Source organism: Elephas maximus, chromosome 4, assembly GCF_024166365.1.
Source record: "Elephas maximus indicus isolate mEleMax1 chromosome 4, mEleMax1 primary haplotype, whole genome shotgun sequence".
In the NCBI taxonomy this organism is placed as follows: Eukaryota; Metazoa; Chordata; class Mammalia; order Proboscidea; family Elephantidae; genus Elephas; species Elephas maximus.
In genome coordinates, this window is record NC_064822.1 from 116,790,998 (window position 1) to 116,816,223 (window position 25,226).

At 47.4% G+C, this 25,226-nt stretch overlaps 1 protein-coding gene and 1 pseudogene across 1 annotated transcript; one reads left to right on the forward strand and one right to left on the reverse strand.

The window, feature by feature from the left end:
- Window positions 1–2,035: 2,035 nt before the first annotated feature.
- SDR9C7 (short chain dehydrogenase/reductase family 9C member 7) lies at window positions 2,036–13,261 on the reverse strand. Its single transcript, XM_049884959.1, has 4 exons — window positions 12,973–13,261; window positions 8,780–9,038; window positions 7,934–8,097; window positions 2,036–2,253 (listed from the first exon to the last, which is right to left on the reverse strand). The coding sequence occupies exons 1-4, from the start codon at window positions 13,259–13,261 to the stop codon at window positions 2,036–2,038; spliced, it is 930 nt and encodes a 309-aa protein (XP_049740916.1).
- Window positions 13,262–13,477: 216 nt separating this feature from the next.
- LOC126076446 (retinol dehydrogenase 16-like) lies at window positions 13,478–25,023 on the forward strand (annotated as a pseudogene).
- The last annotated feature ends 203 nt before the right edge of the window (window positions 25,024–25,226 follow it).

Below are 25,226 nucleotides of genomic sequence, written 5' to 3' on the forward strand. Positions count from 1 at the left end.
TCAGAAAGGGAAGAAGTTTGACTAATTATCACCAGAAAAGTGGTAATAAGCTCTAACCTGTATCTTGAATCTATGCTGAGATAATCAACATAATTTAGTCAAATTTTAATATGAAATAGTGGGGTGAAAGTGGGAGGGTAGAAAGTCCATCTTGCTAAGGGAAAAGTCTGAATTAAGAAATATATATTTTTTAATGTCATTTTTTAATTCTTCAGTTCAGCCAGATATTGAAGAGACAGAAGTTAAAGACTTTTTAATAAAAAATAATTTACATTTGATCTTTATTAATTGATCATTCTCAAGATCAAAAAAGTCTCTTCAGTAGAGCTTCTTGTGGTCCAGAAGTTTAAACTTATTTTCTAAAAATATAGTTCCATGACTTATTTGACAAAGTCACTAATTTCTGAAGTTGATTCTCCTATGACTAAGAAAGAACTCTGACTTGGAAGGCTGAACGCCTGAGTTCTGTCTGTATCTTGGCCATTAACCTGAGGGGCTTTGGGGAGTTCATTTTCCCCTCTGAGCATTAGTTACTTCCTCTATGGAACTATTAGTGGCTCCCAAGTGCCCAACTGCATCAGAATCATGTAGGTACTTGTTACAAATACAGATTTCTGGGCCCCATTCCACCCTGCTGAATCTGACTTTCTGACATTGAGGCCCAGAAATCTGTACTTTTAATTATCCCGGTGATTATGATATAAAGCTAAGTTTGGGAGTTACTGGATTAGATGGTCTCTAGGGTCCCTCAAAGGGGCAGTGGTGGTTCAGTGGTAGAATTCTTGCCTTCCATGCTGGAGATCTGGGTTCCATTTCTGGCCAGTGCACCTCATGCATAGCCTCCACTCTCTCAGTGGAGGCTCGTGTATTGCTATGACACTGATCAGGTTTTAGTGGAACTTTGAGACTAAAATGAAATAGGAAGAAAGGCCTGGCAATCTACTTCTGAAAATCAGCCAATGAAAACCCTGCGAATCACAGCAGTCCAATCCCCACGAATCATGGGGATGGCATAGGATGAGGCAGTGTTTCGTCCCATTGTTCATGAGTCGGGTGATGACAGTAGCTAACAACAGCATCCCTCACGGCAATAAAAATCTGGTTTCTTATTTCTATTCTATCTATAACTGTTTGCTCTCTCTCTGATACTAGACATCGTGCTCAAAAAACAAACAAGGAATAAAAAACCAAGACTGCGATTTAATCATCTTTATATCCTTCAGCACCTATGTAGTGCCTGGTATATAATAGGCACACAATAAATATTTGAAGAATTAATCAATGGTGAGTAAATAAAAAAATGTTATTTAATGTAAATCCCAATCACCTATGAATAGAAAAATCTAAAGAGAGAGAAAATTTAAACCTTTGCTTAATATAATCTTGCTGTCCTTGCCTGCTCTATTACATATTTCAAATTAATGGGTTATATGAATGAGGTTAAGGAGCCCTGAAGGTATAGTGGTTAAGAGCTTGGCTACTAACCAAAAGGTCAGCAGTTCAAATCTACCAGTTGCTCCTTGGAAACCCTGTGGGGCAGTTCTACTCTGTCCCATAGGGCCGCTATGAGTTGGAATGGACTTGTTGGCAATGGGTTAGGTTTCGGGTTTCTACAATGAGGTTAATGTATGTCTAAAGATTCAGTAGGAAGATGGTTGAGATTCTCCAGTGGACTAGATAATCCCACAGTATTTCCCAATGGGGGTGATAATTGACAGGGGCTCAGGTTTCAGGAGCAGCTGGTTGTTCTCTCCTTGACTTTTCCAGCCCAGCAAATGCCTTATCCTTACTGGGCGATGTTCTTGGGGCCATACCCTAGGCCTCTGAACCTTCAAAGGCCACCCCAGGTTTCCACCAGCAGCACTGGTCTTCTATTAAAAAAAAAAAAAAAAAGTTACCCGTAAATTCCCCAGCAGTGACTGGCAACCAAGCAAAGCGTCTTTTGCAGCCAGGACCCCCAGGACATCTGATGCCCACCGTCCCTTTTCCCACCCACTCCTCTACACTCCACTGACTACCCTGGAGCCTTGCTGGCTCAGACACTGTCCGCTGGCCTTGGAAGGTACCGGCTCAGAATAAAATCTGTCACTGGGGTGGGCAACTTAGCCAGGGGGAGATAGAGGAGTTTGGCATCCAGGCCAGGGTTGTATCGAATGCGGGGGCTCCGGGACACAATGGCGTGCTCCATGCTATTGGTGACATCGATGATCTTTGGCTCGGCCAACTGCAACGTGTTTTTTAACTTTTCAGTATCTGTTTGCGGCACAGGGGAAAAAAAAAAACTCTGTTATTCTCCATAAAAGGTAGTTTCACCTGAGTAACACCCAATCTCTAATCAGACCTGCCATGCCCTCCAGGATGACTTTATACACACACACACACACACACACACACACACACACACACACACCGTAAATAATCTTATCTCTCTCTGCATTCAACAATTGTGCCTTGAATTCCTGCTATTGCATTAGATGAGTAATAAGATCTGTGCCCGGTTCTGCCACTTATTAGTTGTATGACCTTCAGCTTGAACTTTCAGCTTTGGTAAAATGGGGACAATAATACCTTCCTTGGAGAATAATGACGATAATTAATAGCAAGGTAGATGGCAGGGGAGGACAGGATAGAACATGTGTGCTTATAAGCACATAGAAAAATTGGAAGAAAATAAAAACATTTGGCTGGTGGGATTCCTAGATACTGGAGCCTTTTTTTTTTTTTCTTTTCTATGTACAGTCAGCCCACTGTACCTGGATGTTCCAAATCTGTGAATTCAAACACCTGCAGATTGAAAATATTCAGGGAAAAAAAAAGCCTTTTTTTTTCTTGTCATTATTCCCTAAACAATACAGTATGACAACTATTTTTATAGCATTTACATTGTATTAGATATTATAAGCAATCTAGAGACAATTTCTGCCGTGTGTCTGTCAGTTTGTCATAATGTGGTGGCTTGGGTGTTGCTGTGATACTGGAAGCTTTGCCACTGGTAGACCAGGTTTCAGTGGACCTTCCAGACTAAGGCTGAGTAGTAAGAAGGACTGGTGAGACTAGGTCTCACATACTTTGGACATGTCCCTGGAGAAGGACATCTTGCTTTATAAAGTAGAGGGTCAGCAAAAAAGAGAAAGATCCTCAATGAGTTGGATTGACACAGTGTCTGCCACAATGGGCTCAAGTAAAACAACGATTGTAAGGATGATGCAGGACCGGGCAGTGTTTTGTTCTGTTGTACGTAGGGTCGCTATGAGCTGGAACCAACTCGATGGCACCTAGCAACAGAAATGATTTAAAGTATATGGGAGGATGTGCATAGGTTATATGCAAATACTACGCCATTTTATATCAGGGACTTGAGCATCCTTAGATTTTGGTGACCGGGTAGGTCCTGGAACCAATCCCTCTTGGATACCGAGGGTCAGCTGTAACTTCTAGAGGCCCCAAATGTTCTACAAAAGTATGCAGGGAAAAAATGTTATCAAAGAATAATAATACTTTCCCTGCCTTGGTCATAAGACCATTGTATGACTCCAAGGATCTAAGGCACAGACAGGCCCCTGTTAAGGCACTAACAACTGTGAAAGGTTATTTTGTTTGCATTGTGCACGTAGGGGTGGAGTTGGGTGCAGGGCACTCAAGTGGTCCAATTTGGTGGAAGCTCACAACCTAAATAGGAGACAGGCCACACTGTACATTGTAAAGGGGCCAACATGCACCCTCGCCCTAGGGATTTGGGACAGGGGCAGGTCGTTGGGACTCATACTTCAATGAAAGTCCAAGGACTCCTGGATTAAATAGTGACTGAGGGTCAGGCTTCCAGAATACGGAATTAAGACTTAAAAACAAAAGGGGAATCAAAGCTGCCCCAACTTTGGGGGGTATCCTAGGAAGGCAGGGAATTCACCCACACGGTATAGAACATCTATAGATGCCATAGGGGTGAGGACATTGGTGAGTGGTTGCAGGAAGGGGATACTTTTAAGTGAGGCATGGGATGAAACATCAAGTACCCTTCCCCCCAAACTCTGAGGAACTCCTTCTCTGTTTCCTGATGAGGAAACAGCTGTGGTGAAAATGCCAAACTGCATTTTGGGGTCCCCAAAAGAGCCGTGTTAACTTAAAAGCCAAACCATCCCAAGATAGACTTAGCCAACCTTGGGCATCCAGCCTTGTGCCTGACACAGACCACCACCAGCGGGTCCGAGGCAGGAGGCTGAGTGTCAAAGGGATCATTCAAGATGATCAGGGCTATGTGTGCTCTCTCAGAGCCAGGGAGACTCTGTGGGCTGACAAGGTCCAGGTAAGCTGACCTGAATAGATGGCTTTGGAACTGGGCTCTGACAAGGGGGAGGAACTGCTTAGGCAGTGGGGTGGAAGAAGGTACGCAGATGGGGGAAGCTGTATGAGGCACATTCTTTCAGTTTCGCTCAGCTCTTTATCCAGCTCCTATTTTGTTCTGGGCATCCTGCTAGTCACTGTGTGTGAAGGGACACAGAGGTGCCAAGCCAGCCCCCGCCACTCTCCTAGACAGTGAGGAAGATAGTGAGCTTTGGATTCAGTCACCTAGGAAAGTGTTCTTTTTTATTGTGGGGTGTAAGCAAGGTAAAGTTTATGAAGTACCAGGGACTAGGCTTTGACACTTTGTATGGACCCAATAGCTGAGTTTCCATCCTCCCCTCCTTTCCCAGGAATAGGTCCTGGACTTCTGATCTAGTCCCTCCCCAGGAAGAGCTAAACCAGAACCGAACCAGTTGCCACGGAGTCAACTCCATCTCACGGGAACCACATGTGTGGCAGAGAAGAGCTGTGTGCCATAGAGCTTTCAATGGCTGATTTTTCAGAAATAGATTGCCAGGCCTTCCTTCTTTCTGAGGATGAACTCAAACCTCCAACCTTTCATTTACCAGCTGAGCTTGTTAACTGTTTGTACTACTCAGGGACACCCCAGCTTCTTCAAAGTCCCCAGGGCTTTCGAGCAATTGTCCTCTCTCCAGAGAAAACTTCCCTCCCCTCCCCCCTTTCTGATTCCCAGCCGCCTAATATTTATTCTTACTCAAAGTCAACTCAGAAAAGCCCTCCGTATGTTCTGCTCTAAACTGGGGGGCTGACGCCCAGCCCTTCTCTTTTTATAATCCGGTGCTTCTCCTCCATGGCACTTATCCACATTGGCCATTGAGCCTTTCCCTACCTGCAGTCACCAACCTCAGCTGTTCTGTTCACTCTGACTCCCCGCCCCTGCCCAGTGCCTGGCATGTGGCAGGCGCACAGCAAAATAGGTATTAAATGAATCTGGCTTTTTACTCCATTGAAGTATGATGTCCAGGGGAGCACACCACTAAAATTAACCCTTCTGGGCAGTTAAATAGTCCCTGGGTGGTATACTTGACTACTAACCAAAAGGTTGGCATTTTGAACCTACCCACAGGCATGCATTGAAAGAAAGTCCTGGCCATCTGCTTCCAAAAGGTCACAGCCTTGAAAGCCCTGTGGAACACAGTTCCACTCTGCAACACGCAGCATTGCCACGAGCCAGAATCACCTGCACTGCAACCGCAGGGCAGTCCGATGCTTGCCATCAGTTTGATTGATTTATTAGCTCATCCAGAGTTTCTGGGTATACTTTAACACTTCATCACTTTGAATTTTGCAAAATAAGTATCTAAGGATCTTTTTGCAATACAAGAACTATACAGCTTATAGGTATCAGTGTAATGGATAAAAGGAGGCCAGCCTGTCAGGCTACAGGAGGATAAAGATACCAGCAACCTTATCAAATCATTCTTTCCATGGACCAGGGGCTATCCTAAGCATCTTAAACATATTAACTCATTTAATTCTCACAACCCATTACAAATAGAAAACTGAGAGGTTAAGTAATTTGCCCAAGGCCACCTGGGTGGCACAGACAGTAAGGGTTTGACTATTAGCTGAAAGGTTGGCTATTTGAACCACCCAGAGGTGCCTCAGAAGACAGGCCTGGTGATCTGCTTCTGAAAAGGTCACAGCCTTGCAAACCCTATGGAGCAGTTCTACTCTGCTGGCCTGGGGTTACCAGGAGTCAGAAATGGCTCCACAGCAACTAATAGCAACAAGCAATCTGCCCAAGGCAAACAAGCCGGTTGAAATTTGCACTCAGGCAGTCTAGTCCCAGAGCTGCTTAACCAGGCAGTAAATTTCCCCTCAGAGGTTTCACAGAAGCCAAAGCAAAGAGAAAAACACAGTCTGCATTAGGGAAATTTGTAACTAGGCCATGAAGGTCCAGAGGGGGCAGAGATGGGTGAAGGCTCTTTGCTCTGGCCAATGGAACCCTTCTGAGCCAGCAGACTGCCAGCCCCAGCTTCTTGGCTAGTAGTGGGGCTTGCAAAGGAGAAGTGAGATAGCTGCTAAGTAGGTGCCAGCTGATCCTGCCAGGGCCAGTTTCTATGGCCAGGTCAGAGATCACCCCACACAAGGGCAGCTACAGAGGAGGCTCTGAGGGGCAGCTCTCTCTCCTAGGCACTGGGAGAGAGCTAGCCAGTTTTGTGAATCAGCTCCTTCTGAAACCCACCAGCACAGCTTCAAGATTACATGTTTCTGAGTGATTATGGGAGAACTGGTGGCACAGTAGTTAAAGTACTCGACTGCTAACTTAAAGGTAAGTGGTATGAACCTACCAGTCGCTCCCTGGGAGAAAGGTGTGGCAATCTGCTTCTACAAAGATTTACAGCCTTGGAATCCCTATGGGGCAGTTCTGCTTTGTCCTTTAGGGAGCTATGAGTTGGAATTGACTTGAAGGCAGTGCGTTTGGCTTGAATTTTCAGTGAATATGGGGTCTTCTCTCCCCTACCAGGAGGTGCTCCAAAAGACATTTTGGTCAATTCCTCCTCCACTGTAGCTTCAGGCCACCCCCTCCTCATATTCCCCAAGGCTCAGGGCTCCCTCTGTCCCCCAGACTGAGAGTTTTTAGTTTTTAGGGGGATAGTAAACAGCTGTGATGCCCCTCTTCCACCCTCAAAAGCACCTGAGACACACAGGAGATCCTAAGCTCAGGGAGAGATGGGAGCTGCTGGGAGACCCTTTCTTTTAAATGCCTGGGAGCTCTCTTCCTTTTTGTTTAACAAGTTTTGGTGTATGCAGGAGCTCCTGGGTGGTGCAAACAATGCATTCAGCTGCTAAACAAAAGTTGGAGGTTTAAGTCCACCCAGAGGTTCCTTGGAAGAAAGGTCTGGTGCTCTACTTCCCCAGTGAGCACAGTTCTACTCTGACAGATTCTGAGTCAGAATCCACATGACAGCAACCAATTTTAGCGTGCGCAAGGCACTTCACAGATATTAATCCTTTTAGTAACCCTGTGAGTAGGCACTATCATTAGCTCCGTTTTATAGATGAGAAAACTGAGGCACAGGGAGACTAGAAAACATCCCCAAAGTCTCCTAGTTGGTAAATGGCAATACTAGGAGGATTTAAACCCAGGCAGTCTAGCTCTGGAGCCCTGGTGGCACAGTGATTAAGAGTTCAGGCTTCTAACCAAAACATCGGCAAACCCTGTGGTGTAGTTCTACTCTCTCCTATAGGATGGCTACAAGTCAGAATCGATTCGATGGCAATGGGTATAGTCTGGCTCCAGTGGCCATGTTTTTGATCGGTTCTTTATACTTATCTCAATGCATTCTCACCTGCTTCATCTGCAAAATTAAGGTTGGAGGGGACAGGGTGCCTGGACTGGGCAGCATCTCTATAACTCCCCAACTCCCCACCCCCACCACCAGCGGCCATGGTCCTGCCACTCCCAGCAGTTGCTCACTTGTTCTCTTATTCTCAAACCCCAGCTCTGCCACTAGACCTGTAACCCCTCAGACTCTGCCTCATCATCTGTAAGGCCAAAGCAAGCCCTTAACCCTCAGAGTGTCCCCATCCCTCCCAGGACCCCTCTCGTGCCTGGGGGACTTACAGACGCAGAAGTACTCTTCTCCATAGCTATCCCGGGTCTCCTGAGGCAGCCGCTCCCACAGCTTGCGCATGCGAGACACTATGTTCTCCTTGCCCAGAATGGACGTCCGGTAGTTTCCAGGCTCAATGATGCTGACCTTGACCCCAAAATAGTGGAGCTCACGCCTGGGAAAGAAGAGCTGGACTCAGTGTGGGGCCCCAAGATGATAGAGGGCCATCAAGAAGAGGCACCTCTGACATCTTTGGAGGAGCCTGTCTCCCCAGGAACCTGAAAGGTGCACCTTCAACCCCTGTACCAGGCCAGGCATTACCTACATGAAATAAGGCCTTCCTTAGGGCCTTGGCCCTTTCCCAAGCCTGGTCCACAGTGGCTGGGTAATTTGCATTAGGCAAATCTAGTGGGGAGGAAGTCAATTAGAGAATCTAGGCCAAGACCTTCCTGCTGCCAGGTTCCTCCCACTCCCAGCCCCACACCCAACATCCATGAAGGGAATGGGGCTCTATGCAAGGCCTATATCCTCCTATGAGTGTCTCCCCATAGGCAACCCCGGGGCCCTCTCTGTCTGTTTGGGGGGCTCTCCCTTCTACTCTCACAGGCCCAAATAGGGTTTCACTCATTCTAGGGCAGGCAGACTGACCACCTCCATCTCCTCTGGCTCTTTTCTTTGTTCCTTCTTCTCTTGGCCCTTAAAGAAGGCCCCCTGAGGTTTAGCTTTCCTTCTGCTATGGTTTCAGCGTCCTCCCTCCAGAATCCCCCTACCCACATGCTATCACTTCAGCTCTCTCTTCCTGAGGTGAACTTCCCAGCATTCCCACCCAGAGTGGTCTGGCACCAGGGCCCAGTCACCTTATACTGTCAGAGAAGGCCTCAACACCAAACTTGGAGACACAGTAGCCACCACCGATGACAGCTACGCGACCACCAGAGCTGGACACGTTGATGACTCTGCCACGGGCTTTCTTGACCATGGGCAACATGTGGAGGGTCACATCAATCAGTCCTACCAGGTTCACATTGATCACCTTCACGTAGTCCTCCTTGGTCAGCCATTCACTGGGACCACTGGGCAGGCCTATTCCAGCATTGTTCACCAGGGCCCAGAGGCCTGGGGGTGAGAGGAGGGAGACAGAACCAGGGCAGAAATCAGCAGTGTCTATTAATGTTTGAGTTCCTTCCTGCCTCCCAAACTTGCCCCTCTCTATTCAAGTAAGTACAAGAAACCAACTCCATTTCACATTTTACCAAAATCCATCCATCCGTCCGTCCGTCCGTCCATCCATTCATACATTGACATATTCATTCATCCTTGCATCTACTCTGTGCCAATTACAGGGGAAGGTGCTAGAGCCATAAAATAAATAAGAGAGGGTCTTATCCCTTAAACAGCTCACAAACCAGAGAGGAGATAAATGATATTTACAAATAAATATATAAAATATTTACACAAAACAATTATGGAAAAGTGTGATAAGAGCTCTCTGAGATATTTAAATTACTAGTACCAGCTGCCGTTGAGTCGATTCCAACTCATGGAGACCCCATGTGTGTCAGAGTAGAACTGTGCTCCATAGGGTTTTCAGTGGTGAATTTTTCAGAAGTAGATTGCCAGACTTTTCTTCCCAGGCACCTCCGGGAGGACTCAAACTGCCAGCTTTTGAGTTAGCAGCAGAGACGTTAACTATTTGCACCACCCAGGAAATCCCTATTTAAATTGGGTTGGTATAAATGGAGGGAAATAATGCTAAGTATTGTCATTCATTTTTTCGTTTTTGTTAACTCTGCAGAGGCCCAGGGTTGAAGAGCCCCAAATTCTAGTCCTGGTTCTACCTACAGCCATGCACATGCCACTTCCTCTGCGTGGGCCTCAGAGTCTTCATCAGATTGGACTACAACAATTTTTTTCAGTCTGTGTTTTACAAGCCTGAGGACTTTCCAGGCTGAGTCCCAGAACCTGCTAGGAGAGGGAGAAGCTCTACCCTCAATTGTTTTACATATTGAGCTTCCAAATAAAATTCCACTTGGAGGGGGAGAGGAACTTTGTTGTAAAAACCTCTAGATGATCTTCAAGGGCCTCCTAGCTCTTTCATTCAAGGACCCCACATGCCCCACAGCCCTAGCTCCTGCCCTTTCCCCACTTTGGCCTCTGTTGACAAGAGCACTTTCCACTCTCTCCTGCAGCAGGTGGATAGAGACATTAGTTACAGTTCATCCCTTCCTCTAGGTCTGGGATCCCTACATAAGCCATGCCTTCACCCTATCTTCCTGTCTTCCTACAATTAGAGACCACAGGAGACCAATTGGCTGGCAGGACTCAGAACTTTCCTAGCTGGAAGGGACTCTCATTTAACAGAGGAGAAAATGAAGTTCCTCAAGACCCAAAGACTATACAACTCACGTTTTCTCTGTCTGTGGAGAGAGGATTCACACTCCTCACCACCTCTGATCATTACTGGTAACCTGCTCTAGGAGAGGATTACCACCTGCTGTGGAACGAGGGTAATCTTAATTTCTTCTGCAAAGAGCAACTAAAAAATTGTCAGAGCAGTCTGGGGTTGTGCCAGCCTGTCACATCCAGGGACTCTCAGAGGTAACAAGAAAGCATGCAAGAACACCCCCCCCAATCCGGTCCCCAGTGTGGTAGGCAGAAAAATGTCCCCCAAGGGTGACCATGTCCTAGTTCCTGGATATATGGGAAAGGGGAATAAAGGTTGCTAATCAAAATAGGGAGATTATCCTGGATTAGCCTGGTGGGCCCAATGTAATCACAAGGGTCCATCTAAATGGAAGAGGAAGGCAGAGAGGAAGAGCCAGAGAGATGGCAGCGTGAGAAAGACTTGGCCTGACTTTGCTGGCTTTGACTGGAAGAATGGAGCCATGAACCAAGGGGTATAGGAGGCCTCTAAAACCAAACCACATCTGTTGCCGTCGAGTCGATTCTGACTCATGGCAACACCACGTGTTACAGAGTAGAACCGAGCTCCATAGGATTTCCTTGGCTATAACATTTACAGAAGCAGATCACTAGTTTTCTTCTGCAGCACCAATGGATGGGTCCAAACCACCAACATTTTGGTTAGTAGTCAAGCATAAACAATTTGCACCCCACAGACCTGGGAGACTGTTAGAAGCTAGAAAAGATAAGGAAAGGGATTCTCCCCTAGAGCCTCCAGAATCTAATGCAGCCCTGCCGATACCTTGATTTTAACCCAGTGACACTCGAAGAACTGTAAGATAATAAATTTGTGCTGTTTCAAGCCACTTTGTTGTTGTTGTTAGCTGCTGTCAACTCAGCCCCTGACTCATGACGACCCCATGCACAATGGGACAAAATGCTGCCCGGTTCTACACCATCCCTATGATTGGTTGGTTATTGAACTATTGTGATCCATAGGGTTTGCACTGGCTGATTTTCGGATGTAGATCACCAGGCCTTTCTTCCAGGTCCATCTTCAATTGGAAGATCCGCTAAAACCTGCTCAGCATCATAGCAACACACAAGCTTCCACTGACAGGCGGGTGGTGGCTGCACATGAGGTACATTGGCCGAAAACTGAACCTTGGTCTTCCACATGGAAGGTGAGAATTCTACCACTGAACCTACCACTGAACCACCACTGTCCCCATTCAGCTACTCAGAGCCCAAATTTCCTCTTACTTTCTAGTTTTTTTTTTTTTTCTAGTTGGAAACTTATACATTGAATGATAATTGAAAATGTTATGTCAGCAGGAAAATGTTCTTATTATTACCAAGTTTTAAACATAAAATGATTTTCCATTGCTCATTGACCTGTTACACAACTTAAAGGGAACAGTAATTTTGGTTTTTAACTTTGAGTCTACTTAATTTTAATACCCCAAGAAATCACTTCATTGTACATATATGTCAATGCACTTGTGGTACTTTCGGAAAGCGAACTCGTGTTTATTTTCACCTTGCCATCTGAAACAGTCGTCAAACATTCCCTCTAAAGATTTCTTTACAGTGTCAGCTTAAGCCACTAAGTTTGTGGCAATTTGTTACAACAGCAATAGGAAACTAACACGCCCAATGAATCATTAACACAAATGGCTCCAAGCTTGCTGAGATGCTCATTCAACATTTATTCAACAAATATTTACTGAGCACCTACTAGGTGTCAGACACTGCTCTGGGTACGAAGGACACAGCAGTAAATAAATGAGACTAAAAGCGCTGCCCCAGGAAGCTTTATCCTACTAATGGAAACAGGCAATAAATAAATAAAATATATTGTATGTTGAATAGTGATAAGAACAAAGATGAAAAATGAAGCAGGGAGTTGCCATCTGGCTTCTCCTGGACCCCAGGGCTCTACCCTCCCACCTGTGTGGACAGACCCCCAGATTAGTTCTTTAGGACTCTGCCCAAGCTGCAGCTTCTGCGACAGACCCATCCTCCTCCTCCCATTCCTCCACCCACTCCCTGAGTACAGGAAGTTGCCAGGGCTGGTTTTCACACAGTCCTGGTCCACCCCCAATCTGCAGCCTCCTTTCCCAACAGGAGCAACCACTCTGACTTAACACTTGTCCTGAGGTCAAACCAACATCCACCGTGAAAGGAAGCGAAGAGATGTCCCTTTCCTCTGCCGTCTAGCCTTGATGCCCCACTTAAGGAATCCAACCTCATGTCCCTGTCCCCCGCAGCCTGATCCCACCAGGAAATGTGTTCATGTTTCTATAGAAGCTGATGGTTAGGACTGCTGAAGTTCCAGATAGGCACCTCCATCTTTAGAGGTTTGGGAGGACAGAACACATCTTCCTTTCCCCCTCTCCTGTTGTAGTCCCTTCTCTACCTCTCTGAGTTTGGGGAAAAGAAAACCTCCTTGGAAACAACCCTTTGGAATGAACAGACCAAACCACAGGATGGTTTCCAATCAGACTCAGCCAGAGCCCCAACCCCTTTCCCTACATCACCTCCCCCACCTCATCTCAACAATAGGGTCCTGAATGCTCTCAGAAGCCTGTGGAAGAGAAAGAAGGAAGGATAAACAGAGAAGGCCAAAGAATGCAATTCACCCCACCTTGCTCGCCCACTTGGTCCCTCACCCACTGGGCTGCTGCCTGGATGTTCTCAGACTTGGTGACATCCAGTAGAGTGGTCTGCAGACGGTAGGAGGTATCCTGCTGAAGCTTCTGGGCCCCCTCCTCAGTGAGACAAGCAGCCAGCACCCGCATACCCCGATCAACCAGCTGCCGGGCCAGCAGGTTCCCAAAGCCCGAGTCACAGCCGGTGATGAAGACATACTTCTCTGAGAGGTTTCGCACCAAGTTGCAGTTCTTGAACCAGCGGTACATAAAGGAGAGGTCCATATTAGCCTCCGTAGGGCAGGGGTGAAATGACAGCCAAGAAGGATCAGGCCAGGAGACAACAGAGCGGCTAGTTCTCCAGGCCCCAGCTGGTGGTCAGCTGCAACCCGCTGGGAAGAAGAGCTCTCCTCCCTTCCACTCCTTGCAACAGATGCAGGGCACCTGGGTGAGCCTCTCTAATTTTTATAGGTGGATGCATCAGCACATCAATTAGCCTAGATGCAAGAAATTCAAGTCCAACCTGAAGCTTTGTTACCTCTGACAGCCCTGGTGGCTGCCTCCCTCTCTCCCTCAGCCACGAAGGCTGATGGTGCCAAGGGTGGGAAAGCCTCCAATAGCGATGTAGGTGGTAAGAGATGGCTAATCTGGTTGGTCAGCCCGGGGGCGAAAGAGAAAGGAGGAGTCAGCTAAAATAGGGCCCTCCTGTAAAACCTCTGCCCCACCCCATCCCTGGGCCAGGGATCAGAATCATTTGTCATGAGTGTAACCATGTAAATAAATTTAATTTTTATTTTCAGGAAAAAAATAAAACAAACTCATTAATGTAAAGCAAATAAAAATTGTTTCTGTGCCCTTCAAACCCCAAGAGAAGTAAGTTCTGAGTTTGGGGGAAAGATACAAAGGTCATCAGCTCTTTGTATTCTCTGCCCCTAGGTGAGTCTGAATTATGAGAGATGGTGAAAAGTAAAGAGTTTCCCCAGGGTGGATGTGCTCCCATAGTTCTGTAGGTAAGAGGAGAAATGGGAAAGACAGAGTGTGAGGTTACTGAGGGGCCACACCCAGGATTGCATAGGTTGCAGGGACAAAAGGATGCTGGGACCAAGGGTGGTTCCAGGACTCAACCTTCAGAGATTACAACACCCTATACCTTTCCTGTCTAGAGGGTCTGACACAAAATTGGGGCCACGAGTTCCCCAGAAGGGAGAGACCCAGGATGCATCTCTATACTCCGTAATCTATGAAATGATGGGAAGCACAAGAATCAAATGAGGGAGGTGTCACCATGGAAGAGTCTAGCAGGGCTTGGGCATTCTGTACCAAGGGTAACAGAAAGGGGGGTTCAGGTCAAGGACCCAGCCCTGAAAACAGACCTAAAGCTGGTGGAGGATTGAGGTGAGGAGTAACAGAACGCAAACCTCCCCTACTTCACACCTACCGAGGTCCCGGCAACTCTAGAACTGAATTGGGAGTCATCTCCCAGCATGCCTGCCTCCAGGGTGAGTGAATGGGGCAGGCTTGGTAGAGAGAAGGCAGATGATGCCATTCGAGAGTTGTGCAGGTATTCCCAGTGGCAGGGGGTCTTCCAGTTCAGGAGGAGACAGGTGAAGCCCAGGGGTTGGCTGGGCTGGAGAAGAATGGGTCAGTGCTGCCCTACCCAGACTGGGGCCAGACCAGCCCCTCCAGGACCTCTCTAATGGTAGATGAGCAAGCAGTGACCCCCTTGGGCCCAAACATCCAACATCAGAAAATGCAGTGTACATACTTGTAGGGGAGAAGTGGGGGGGCTTCAGGATCCCGATAGAGGGCTCCTCCCCCAAGGCTAGGACAGCCCCCCACTCTCAGGCAACAGGCCCCCCTGATCCGTTGGGACCGGAGGCCAGATGGCAACAAGCAGATAGTTACCCTTCCCACTCCCACCCCTTGCCCACAGGTATCTTCAGAGGAGGGATGCCTCCCCATCCTCCAGGCCATTTCTACTCTGTGAAATGGTGTAAACAGGCCACCAGCCATTGCAGAACCTGAGGAGATGGACAGGAGGCAGAGCAGATGGGGCTGGGCCTCCTCTCCTCTGCTCATACCCTCCTCAAAAGTGTGGATTCCTCAGTGTGGCAGGAGTGGCTATGAGGCTCAGATATTTCAGTGGCCACCCAAGACAACAGGGCACCAATGGGTGCTATCGGGTTCCCATTCCTAAGGTACAATTCTTTCCTCCTAATAGTACAAGAGTGCTGAGTAAGGTCCCAGAAAAAGTCTGGGGCATGGGTCAGTCAGAAGGGAGTGAACAGTGTCCCTGGAGACTTCAAATCTCCCCGTTTCCATGCTATTCCCCTCCCCCAAGGCCCCTCCTCACACATCACCCCAATCCATACCACCGTGTACCCCGGTCCTGCCTTCACAGGACCTTGGCAGGCCTTGGGGAGCTTGAAGTAGGCCATGGCACCCACCAGGATGGTGGGCATGTAGCTCACGGGGAGGTAGAGGAACTTGGCATCCCAACCAGCCAAGTTCTGGGTAGGGGGATGGCAGGCAGTCAGTACAGTTCATCACCAAGGACAATTAGGTGAGCAAAATGCCTTCAATCGTTTTGAGATCTATTCAGGGTGAGAAAGGATCTAGATGTACTTGCACATCCCACTCTTCTCACTCAAGGCTCTAGGTAGAGAGTTTCTAAGTATATCTGGGGACCCCAAGCCATGCTCCAAATCTACTCCAACCTCCCTGGGTATGTCCCAGGCTTTCCCAGAAGCGGTTGTTCCACACTAATCAGTCTGGCTCTCAGCCTGAAAATACATGGACGGTATGAATGAAGGTCTCTGCTAACACTGCTAAGTGTGTGAAAACCAGCTGTCTCTAACAGCAGCTTACTATGAGTCCATGGGAGCTTCCCTCTCGTCTTCAGTTTCTTCCTTAAAATAAAGAGGGCATTTAGACGGGACATCCTGTGCAGGATACTTGTGGCTGCAAAGTCTGCACCAGGGAATCTCCTCTGCTAGCTGTCTCTTTTTTTGGACTCCATAGCTTCCAGGTGAGTTCTCCCAGGTTCCTCTCCTCCTTTCCTTCTTCTCGTAGGGACCAAGCAGCTCTCTCTGGAACATCCTGGACTTGTTACAGACTCTGGAAGGGACTCTGAAGGCCCTGGCACCCCAGCAAGGGGTCACAAACAAGAACGAAACAGCAAGGGTGAAGTGGGGGCCCTTAGATATTCTTGGGTTGAAAAAAATTGTGGTCACTGAGAAAAAAAAGAATCCAGTTAGTTCCAAGTAAACATGACCCTTCCCTTAGCAGGATATGGATCTCAGATTATGATTTGCAGTTCCCCTTGGCCTGCTCAGAGTTTCTAGAGCTCCTTCCTTCCTCCTCTGCCTTTTTCCTCCCCCATCCCTCTCTGAAGCCGTGGTAGGAGGGTCCTACCAGGCATTTCAGGAAGTAGGGAAAGGCTGATTGCTGCTGGCCACCCTTTGCCACACTGCTGCAACATTCCACCTTGAGGACACACTCTCCCAGAACCAGCAGTCAGCTCCCTGCAGATGACGTTTCCACCTTAAGGCAGAGCCTGGAAACCAGCCCTGTCAGTCTGTTCTGCCTGCAGTTGAGCCTCTGGTTCCACGGGAAACCTCTTCTTCCCCCTCCCAGTGCATCTCCTCTTCTTCCTTTACTTCTGGGCCAGAGCTTCGATAAATCAGCACAGTGGGGAGATGCCCAGGGCAAAGAAACCTTGTCTTCTCCTGTCCCTGCCCCACTCTCCTATCTCTGCCCTTCCTTGCCCCACCTTCTGTCCTGACATGGTAGTAATTATCTTACCCTGAAACTCCCTCAGTCAACAGTTTTCATGAGATGCAGCCTCTGGTCCTTTCTTTAGCCTTCTGAGGGGCAGCTCCCTCCTCCTTTCCATCAGCATCCTGAGCCCAACTGATCAGATCCTTTTCAATTATTAGGTTTGACAGCCCTCCTAGCTTGAGAGAGTACAGGGCACACTGTCCCTGCTGTCCTTGTTGAACTGAGTCCTGGTGGCATCACTTAGAAAATAAAGCTGGGTGATGATTTCTGCTTTGAGAGTCTCAGTACTGAGTGGGCCAGATTCTGCACTTGTGGCTGGGCAGGTGGGGCAGAGGGCTCCCAGGGGTGGGAAAGAGCAGTTTTAGGAGGTGAAAGGGTAATAGTCCCACACCTACTGTGATGGTTAAGATTGTGTGTTAACTTGGCTAGGCCATGATTCTCAGTGTTTTGGCAGCTGTATGTTGTGATCATTTCTCTGTTGAGATTTGATACGTGATTACCTCCACGATGGGATCTGCTATGGTACCAGCAGGGGCGGGGCCTCTGGCAGATCACCGCCCTCTCTCAGCCTTCATCTTTCTGCCCTCAGCAGCCTAGCTTTTCCTGCACCTGGCTCCTGTACATCTGACCTCTGGTTCTGGGAACTTGAACTAGTACCTTACCTGTGGTCTGGCCTGCCAATATTGAGATTCCTCAGCCTTCACAGCCTGCAATAGCCCTGCTTTCTGGCCTGCCAATCTTGGGTTTGCCAGCCCCTGTGGCTAGGTGAGTCAAGAGAATCCTCTTTCCTACCTCAAGGACTTGGAACATTACAGCCTCTAAAAAGCATGTGAGCCATTTCCTTGATATAAATCTTTATATATTATAGAACAATATCATCAATATCACATGGAAGCAAAATTTTGCTGAAGATCATTCAAAAACGGCTGCAGCAGTATACTGATAGGAAACTGCCAGAAATTCAGGCTGGTTTCAGAAGAGGACATGGAACCAGGGATATCATTGCTGATGTCAGGTGGATCCCGGCTAAAAGCAGAGAATACCAGAAGGATGTTTACCTGTGTTTTATTGACTACGCAAAGACATTTGACTGTGTGGGTCATAACAAATTACGGGTAACATTGAGAAGAATGGGAATTCCAGAACACTTAATTGTGCTCATGAGGAATCTTTACATAGATCAAGAGGCAGTTGTTCAGACAGAACCAGGGGATACTGATTGGTTTAAAGTCCCAGGAAAGGTGTGTGTCAGGGTCATATTCTTTCACCACACCTATTTAATCTGTATGCTGAGCAAATAATCCTAGAAGCTGGACTATATGAAGAACAGGGCATCAGGATTGGAGGAAGACTCATTAACAACCTGCGTTATGCAGATGACACAACCTTGCTTGGTGAAAGTGAAGAGGACTTGAAGCACTTACTAATGAAGATCAAAGACCACAGCCTTCAGTATGGATTGCACCTCAATATAAAGAAAACAAAAACCCTCACAACTGGACCAATGAGCAACATCATGATAAACAGAGAAAAGATTGAAGTTGTCAAGGATTTCATTTCACTTGGATCCACAATCAACAGACATGGAAGCAGCAGTCGAGAAATCAAAAGACGCATTGCATTGGGTGAATCTGCTGCAAAGGACCTCTTCAAAGTGTTGAAGATCAAAGATGTCACCCTGAAGGCTAAGGTGCGCCTGACCCAAGCCATGGTATTTTCAATCACATCATATGCATGTGAAAGCTGGACAATGAATAAGGAAGACCGAAGAAGAGTTGACGCCTTTGAATTGCGGTGTTGGCGAAGAATATTGAAAATACCATGGACTGCCAAAAGAACGAACAACTCTGTCCTAGAAGAAGTGCGGCCAGAATGCTCCTTAGAGGCAAGGATGGTGAGACTGCGTCTTACATACTTTGGACATGTTGTCGGGAGGGATCAGTCCCTGGAGAAGGACATGGTGCTTGGCGGAGTACAGGGTCAGCAGAAAGGGGGAGACCCTTAACGAGGTGGATTGACACAGTGGCTACAACTATAAGTTCAAGCATAACAACGATTGTAAGGATGGTGCAGGACCAGGCAGTGTTTCATTCTGTTGTACGTAAGGTCACTATGAGTCGGAACCGACTTGACGGCACCTAACAACAACTATATATATATATGTAAAGTTTTTTACGTATATATATATATACACGCTTTACTGTTTTTGCTTCTCTAGAGGACCCAGCCTAAGACACTTACCTTGCAGAAGTTGTTCTCTCAACCTTCCTTACCGAGTGCTCTAGCACCATTCCCTTTCTTCTCCCCTTTCCTTGCCTCTGTGGTGAGACACCCCCTTTGTGATCCCCTACACCTTCCTGCCCTAGGATCTACTGTATAAGGAGAATGCTTATTCCTTTACACTCTTTTGCCTTCTCTTCCTAATCCCAGGGAAAGAGATAGTGACTTAATTTTCGAAGGAGTGAAATTCTGTGTGCTAAACTGGATGAAGAAACCCAGGCTCAGAGGGATGTAACAACTTGCCCAAGGTCACACAGCTAATTGGTACCAGAAATGGGTTTTGAATCCTGTAAAAACCTCTGTATGATCACCAAGACCAGAGTCCAGGACTTGAGCAGGAAACAAAAGTAAGTACACACAGTGCTGTATCACTAGCATGTGTGTGTGTGTGTGTGTGTGTGTGTGCGTGCATGTGCATGCATATAGATAGGGAGCAGGGAGGAGTGGAGGTACTGAGAAAGAGTGGCTGGGAAAAGGTAACCTCGGATGGATAAGTGGCTGGGAAGGTGGTCCTTGGGGAATCCAACGATATTAGAACTGGGATCAATACAGCAGAATCCACAAGTTAGGGACAGAGCCAATAATGCTTAGGAAAGGAATTAAACAGGAAGAAACTTGAGGACTCCATATCATGGAGCCTGGAGGCCAGCCTACCTGCACAGCCTTTGTGATTACTGAGGCCAGGACTCTTTTCTGATTCTAGCCTCTCTAGCCAATTCCCTGAAAGCCAATCCTGAGCCTGTACTACCTTCTGCGCTGGTACCGGGAAAGGCAGGTGGTGAGCCACCTCTGAGACAAGTGTGTCTTTATCACGGGCTGTGACTCAGACTTTGGGAACCTGCTGGCCAGGCAGCTGGACCTGCAAGGTTTGAGGGTGCTGGCTGCATGTCTGACAGAGCAGGGGGCAGAGCAACTGAGGGGCAGACATCAGACAGGCTGGAGATGGTGACTATGGATGTCACCCAGACTGAGAGCATCAATGCAGCCACCCAGTGGGTGAAGGATTCCCGTTTGTGTCTGTTTGCTTCTCTCTGCGTGAATGGGAGACCTTGCTTCTGTTACCTGGGTAGATACCTAAGGTGTGTTTCAGGTTGAATTAATACTTCTTCACCTCACCCACCATGCAAGCCTGAACCCCTTCTGTTTTCCACTCTGTCTTCCTCCCACCCCATCTCCATTTGGGAGCTCTGTAATTTTGGTGAGTTTGCACTGATGAGAATTTGGTCTTTCAGAATTTGTATCTATCCTCTCCTCTCCCCAAAAGCCAAAGTTCTTGATTTACTTGAGGCTGATCCCTAGGGTTAGAGATCAAAGTCGACTTTATGACTTAAGGGTAGAGACTGGAGCACCTCCCAGAAGATTTGAGTGGGAGGTTGGCAGGCAGTGCTGGAGCTGGCCTCATGTTCTCAGCACTTCACCATGTTCTTCCTGGCGACCCACACTCACCTATAGAGAGAATTAAGATAAGCCCCATTTTCGGATGAGGACACTGAACTTTCAGAGTGTGCTTTCCAAAAAACCAAATCCATTGCCCTTGAATTGATTCCAACTCATGACGACTCTATAGGACAGTGTAGAACTGCCCCATAGAGTTTCCATGTCTTTAATCTTTAGGGAAGAAGACTGCCACATTCTTTCTCATGCCAAGCTGCTCGTGGATTTGAACTGCTGACCTTGTGGTTAGCAACTGAGCGCTTAACTACTGCACCACCAGGGCTCCTTAGAACTTGCTTTAGGACTGTCAAATAACCAGTAAGTGGCCACTTTTTTTTCTACTACAGTACTCTACCTGTCTTATTTTGGGAGGAAAAGAAGGCCATTGACTTCTTTCATCTGATTATCAATGTAATGGTTGGTCGTTGTGGAAAACATAGAAAAGTATAAAGTTAAAAAAAAAAAAGGTCCCATAATTTCACCACCCAGAGGTAACTACTGTTAATGTTGTGACATATATGGGATTATATTTTTGCACACAGTTTGTATCCTTTTCACTGAAAAAATGATGCTCAGTTTTACAACAAAATGAAATTTTCTTCAGAAATTTAATGCTTAATGATTTACAATATTCTATTGCTAGGAGTTGGAATCAACTTGACAACACACAAAAGCATCATTTTACTTTACTGCCATACTCATTGCCAGCCAGTTGATTCCGACTCATGATAACCCATGTGTTGCAGAGTAGATCTGCTTCATAGGGTTTTCTTGGCTGCCGTCTTTTACTACAGCATTACTTATTTAGACATTACCTAATGGTATGATATTGAAATTATTTCCTACATTTTATTGTCATGAATCTGTTTTTAACTAAATCTCTATAAACTTGTGTATTGATTAGATTCTTAAAAACAAAATATCTGGGCCAAAGTATTTGCATTTCTATAAGGGCAGGGCATGTTTCTGAGCAGGAGAGCAACTCATTTCTTTGGACCAATACTTCCAGAGTCAGCAGCCACCACCCCTGCCCTAACTCAGCCTAAGCCCACTCTTACTGCTCTGAGGTTGGTGGGTTGGTAACTCTGTTTACTCAAAGTCCTTGGAGTTGAGTCTTTTCTCCCCAGTGCATTTTCCAGAGAGGTTGCCTGAAACCTGAGTGGGCTGGGAACTGAGGGAGATGGGGCAAGGATGGCCATCTGGGTGGGAGGGAGAAGAGGATGACATTTTCTGGGGCAGAAAGGGGAGTCTGGGCCCTTGGGTGAGGGGTGAGTGCACCTGGACTCCTCCCCAAAGCCTACCCTTGGACTTCCCAGCTTGGAGGGCAAACTTTGCATCCTGCATGGAAGCTACTCAATATTGATACAAGTGGCTTCAAGGCCAGTCCTCTAATGTGAAATACAGGACTGTTCTCCACCTTCCCCCCAAACTGGCATTTCGGGTCTGTCTTTTCCAACCAAGCTGTGCACAGATATTAGCTTTGTCTTGTTTTTTTTCCTCTTATTGTCTGTCTTCATCATTCTTGCTGTCTTCCTGCTTCTCTCGTTTCTTCAATAGATAGTTGTTGAGCACATGCTATATAAGGTGTCCATTAAAATGTGAAAATGTAGGTGACTATATACGTCATTAATGTGTAAGAAGCCAAAACATTATTCTCTAAGTTTCTAGACTAATGGACAAATTGTATTTCATTAATACCAGCTCCTGCATTCATCAAATATAGGGGATTACCCACTATCTACCAGGCCCTGCTGGGCCATGAAGAATGAAAGGAAGAGGAAGACATAGTTACTGTCCTCCAGCAGCTTACAGGATCTGCAAACCCCACACCCTGCAGATACCATGGGGTTAGTTATTCTAACCTCTTTCCCCCTATCCAATGTCTATTGCAGTCTTTTCACTCAACTGGAGTGGGAATTTGGACCATAACTGTGTGTACACTGGACATGCTCACGTTCTCTTCTCTAATTTCCCACTAACTCCAGGTCTATGGGGCCTGGTGAATAATGCTGGCATCTCTGTGCCCTTGGCACCCAACGAGTGGCTGACCAAACAGGACATTGTGGAAGTACTGGACGTGAACCTACTGGGGGTGAGTTGAGGTGACCCTGGGCATGCTTCCCCTAGTGAGGAAGGCAAGGGGCCGCATAGTCAGTGTCTCCAGTGTCATGGGCTCAGTGTCCCTTTGTGGCGGGGCCTACTACATCTCCAAGTACGCCCTAGAGGCCTTTTCAGACTCCCTCAGGTATGGGACTGGAACAGTGGAGTCTCCCTAGCTCTCCTGCTTCTGTTCTTCTTCAGGAGCCTTTTCCTGGGGGTTCATTTATTCACAGCCTTAGACCCCTCCTTGGAAACCTCTTTCTTGTTCCGTGGTCTTTCCGCCTCCCTGAATTTGGTGGCCATTCATTGCGAACCACCTTTCAATGTTCTGAGTGGAAGGAGGGGCCCAGGCTCATAGAGTTTCATGAGATATACCCCTGCCATAGAGTAGACTTCACTGCAGGGAATTGTCTGAGGCAGAGTAAGACTAGGGATACCTTGGCTCCTGAGTGCATGTACATATCCACTGTGATATTCTCTGTCAGGGATCGATGGAAGTGGGGCACTCATTTGATTCCATTCAGCAGATATTTACTAGGCAGTTGTATAAGTGCTCAGTGAGTCCTAAGACAAGATCTGGGTCCTGACCTACAGACTCTCACAGCTGAGAGCAGGACAAGAGATTGTAAAACACTATTGTCTTCTCTTGTAATGCTTGGGACCAAGTTAGCCCTGGAAGCCCCCAATTGAGGAGAGGGCCCTGAGCTGGGGTCTGAGCTAAGGACTGAAGGACAAGGAGTTGGCCTGACAACTGGGCATAGAAGGGTTTCCAGAAAAGGCTTCCTGGCTGAGGGCCTCACATCAGCAGAGGCCCAGGCTGAGGGCGAGCATGCTGCCTGTACTGCAAAAACTCCAGGGAGGAAGGACAAGGCTGGGCCTGGGCAAGTCGCTGGGAAGGTAGGCACAGGTGGTCTTGGGGAGGGCCTTTGGGCCCTGGAGAGCCACTGGCACTTCATGCTCTTGGCAGTGGAAGCCCATGGAAGGGATAATAGCCACCTAATCAGGGTAGCTACTTGGTTGAATCAGCCTCAGGAGACTGCTCTAGCTGCTGTGGTAAGGATGGCTCTGAGTGTGGGGAGATAAATCTGAAAGCAGAGAGACACTCCTTAGAAGACATGTGCAGGAGCTCAGCTGAGAGACAACCAGGGGTTTACTAGGGCAGGAAAAGGCAAGAAAGGGACAGGAAAGTGTATGCAGGATGTAAGACTGGCAAGGCTTAGTGATGATTGGAAGTGGGGAAAATAGGAGGAGATAGCATTTCAGTGGGGCCTTACTGCGGGATAGGTAGGTTTAGAGCTCATGAGCTCATTATGTAAAATTATTTTAAAAATTATTTAAACTCTATACATAGGCAATGCAATGGTCATTATTATCGTCCCATTGGCTGCTGCCCTTTGCAAGTCCCCAGGCTTCCAGCCTATTCCACCCCAGTCCTGGATTGTTGTTTGTTTGTGCGTTTTTTCTCCCAAGGCCTCTAAAGTCCTTTTCCCTGTGTCTGTCTGCTTTGCAGGAGAGAGATCTCCTTCTTTGGAGTGAAGGTGGCTGTTATTGAGCCTGGTTCCTTCAAAACTGGAGCTAGCAAAAAAGAGACATTTTTACAGAATTTCCAACAGTTGTGGGACCGAGCCAGCTAGTGTGTCAAGGAGCCCTACAGCAAGAAGTTCCTGGATTCCTGTGAGTGGGCTTTGGACAGTGTGGAGAGATGCAAACCCTTGTCTGGAAGGCCTGGGCCCATCACTAGCTGCTCTATTAGTGTCAGGTTCATCTTCCTGGCTTTGCCTCCCCCAGAATATGGAGATGTTCAGCCTGATTCCCATGATCCTCTCTGGTCAACTGGTAATCCACACAAATGACCTAGGCTTATTAGACCTAGGACCACTTTTCTGAACCCCCTCATTATTCTGAGGAGGAAACTGAAGCCAGAGAGGGAACACACCCTTGGACTCATAGCAAACTGATGTTGGAAACAGCTGGTTCTCAGACCCTTAGATTCCTATTGTTAGCAAAGATATTTGTTCATGCTGTCCAGGTATTCTCAGGCTGAGATCCAGACTGGTTAGTGTGAAACAACCTACTCTAGGGGAAGGGCTAGGCCAGGGCAACCTGACTGAAGTAAGTTGGGGTGACAGCTTTGGGGAAGTAGGAATTTTTAGGAACTTTTCTCCCAAAGCTGGTCCCAGGGTGGGTGGGTTGAGAGGTGGGAGTATTATCTGGGTTCTTTCTCATTCTGGACAGACATGAAAATGGCCAAAAATGTAGAAAAAAACTCCTTACCTAATCTGTTCTCGGTGATGGACTGCATGGAGCACGTGCTGACTGCCTGCCACCCCCACACCCGGTACTCACCTGGCTGGGATGCCAAGCTCGTCTACCTCCCCATGAGCTACATGCCCACTGCCCTGGTGGATGCCATGATCTACTTGAAATCCCCAAGGCCTGCCAAGGCCATGTGAAGACAGGACTTGGGCGTCTGGTGTAGTGAATTGGGGCATGGTGCGAGGAGGAGAGATGGGTTTGGGGATGAAAATAGGACAGAGGGAGGGAGTTTCCAATTCGGCTAGGGCACCCACTTACCCCCACTGACCCCTGCCCCATTTTTCAGGACTTTAGGATATTAGGAGGAAAGAACCAAGATTTGCAGCGTAGGAACAAGGAC

Coding starts and splice junctions, on each gene's coding strand:
- SDR9C7 (XM_049884959.1), bottom strand. CDS start 13,261: ATGGACCTCTCCTTTATGTACCGCTGGTTCAAGAACTGCAACTTGGTG. Junction 9,039..12,972: donor GGACCAAGTGGGCGAGCAAG/GTGGGGTGAATT, acceptor TCTCACCCCCAG/GCCTCTGGGCCCTGGTGAAC. Junction 2,254..7,933: donor AGAAGAGTACTTCTGCGTCT/GTAAGTCCCCCA, acceptor TGCCGCAAACAG/ATACTGAAAAGTTAAAAAAC.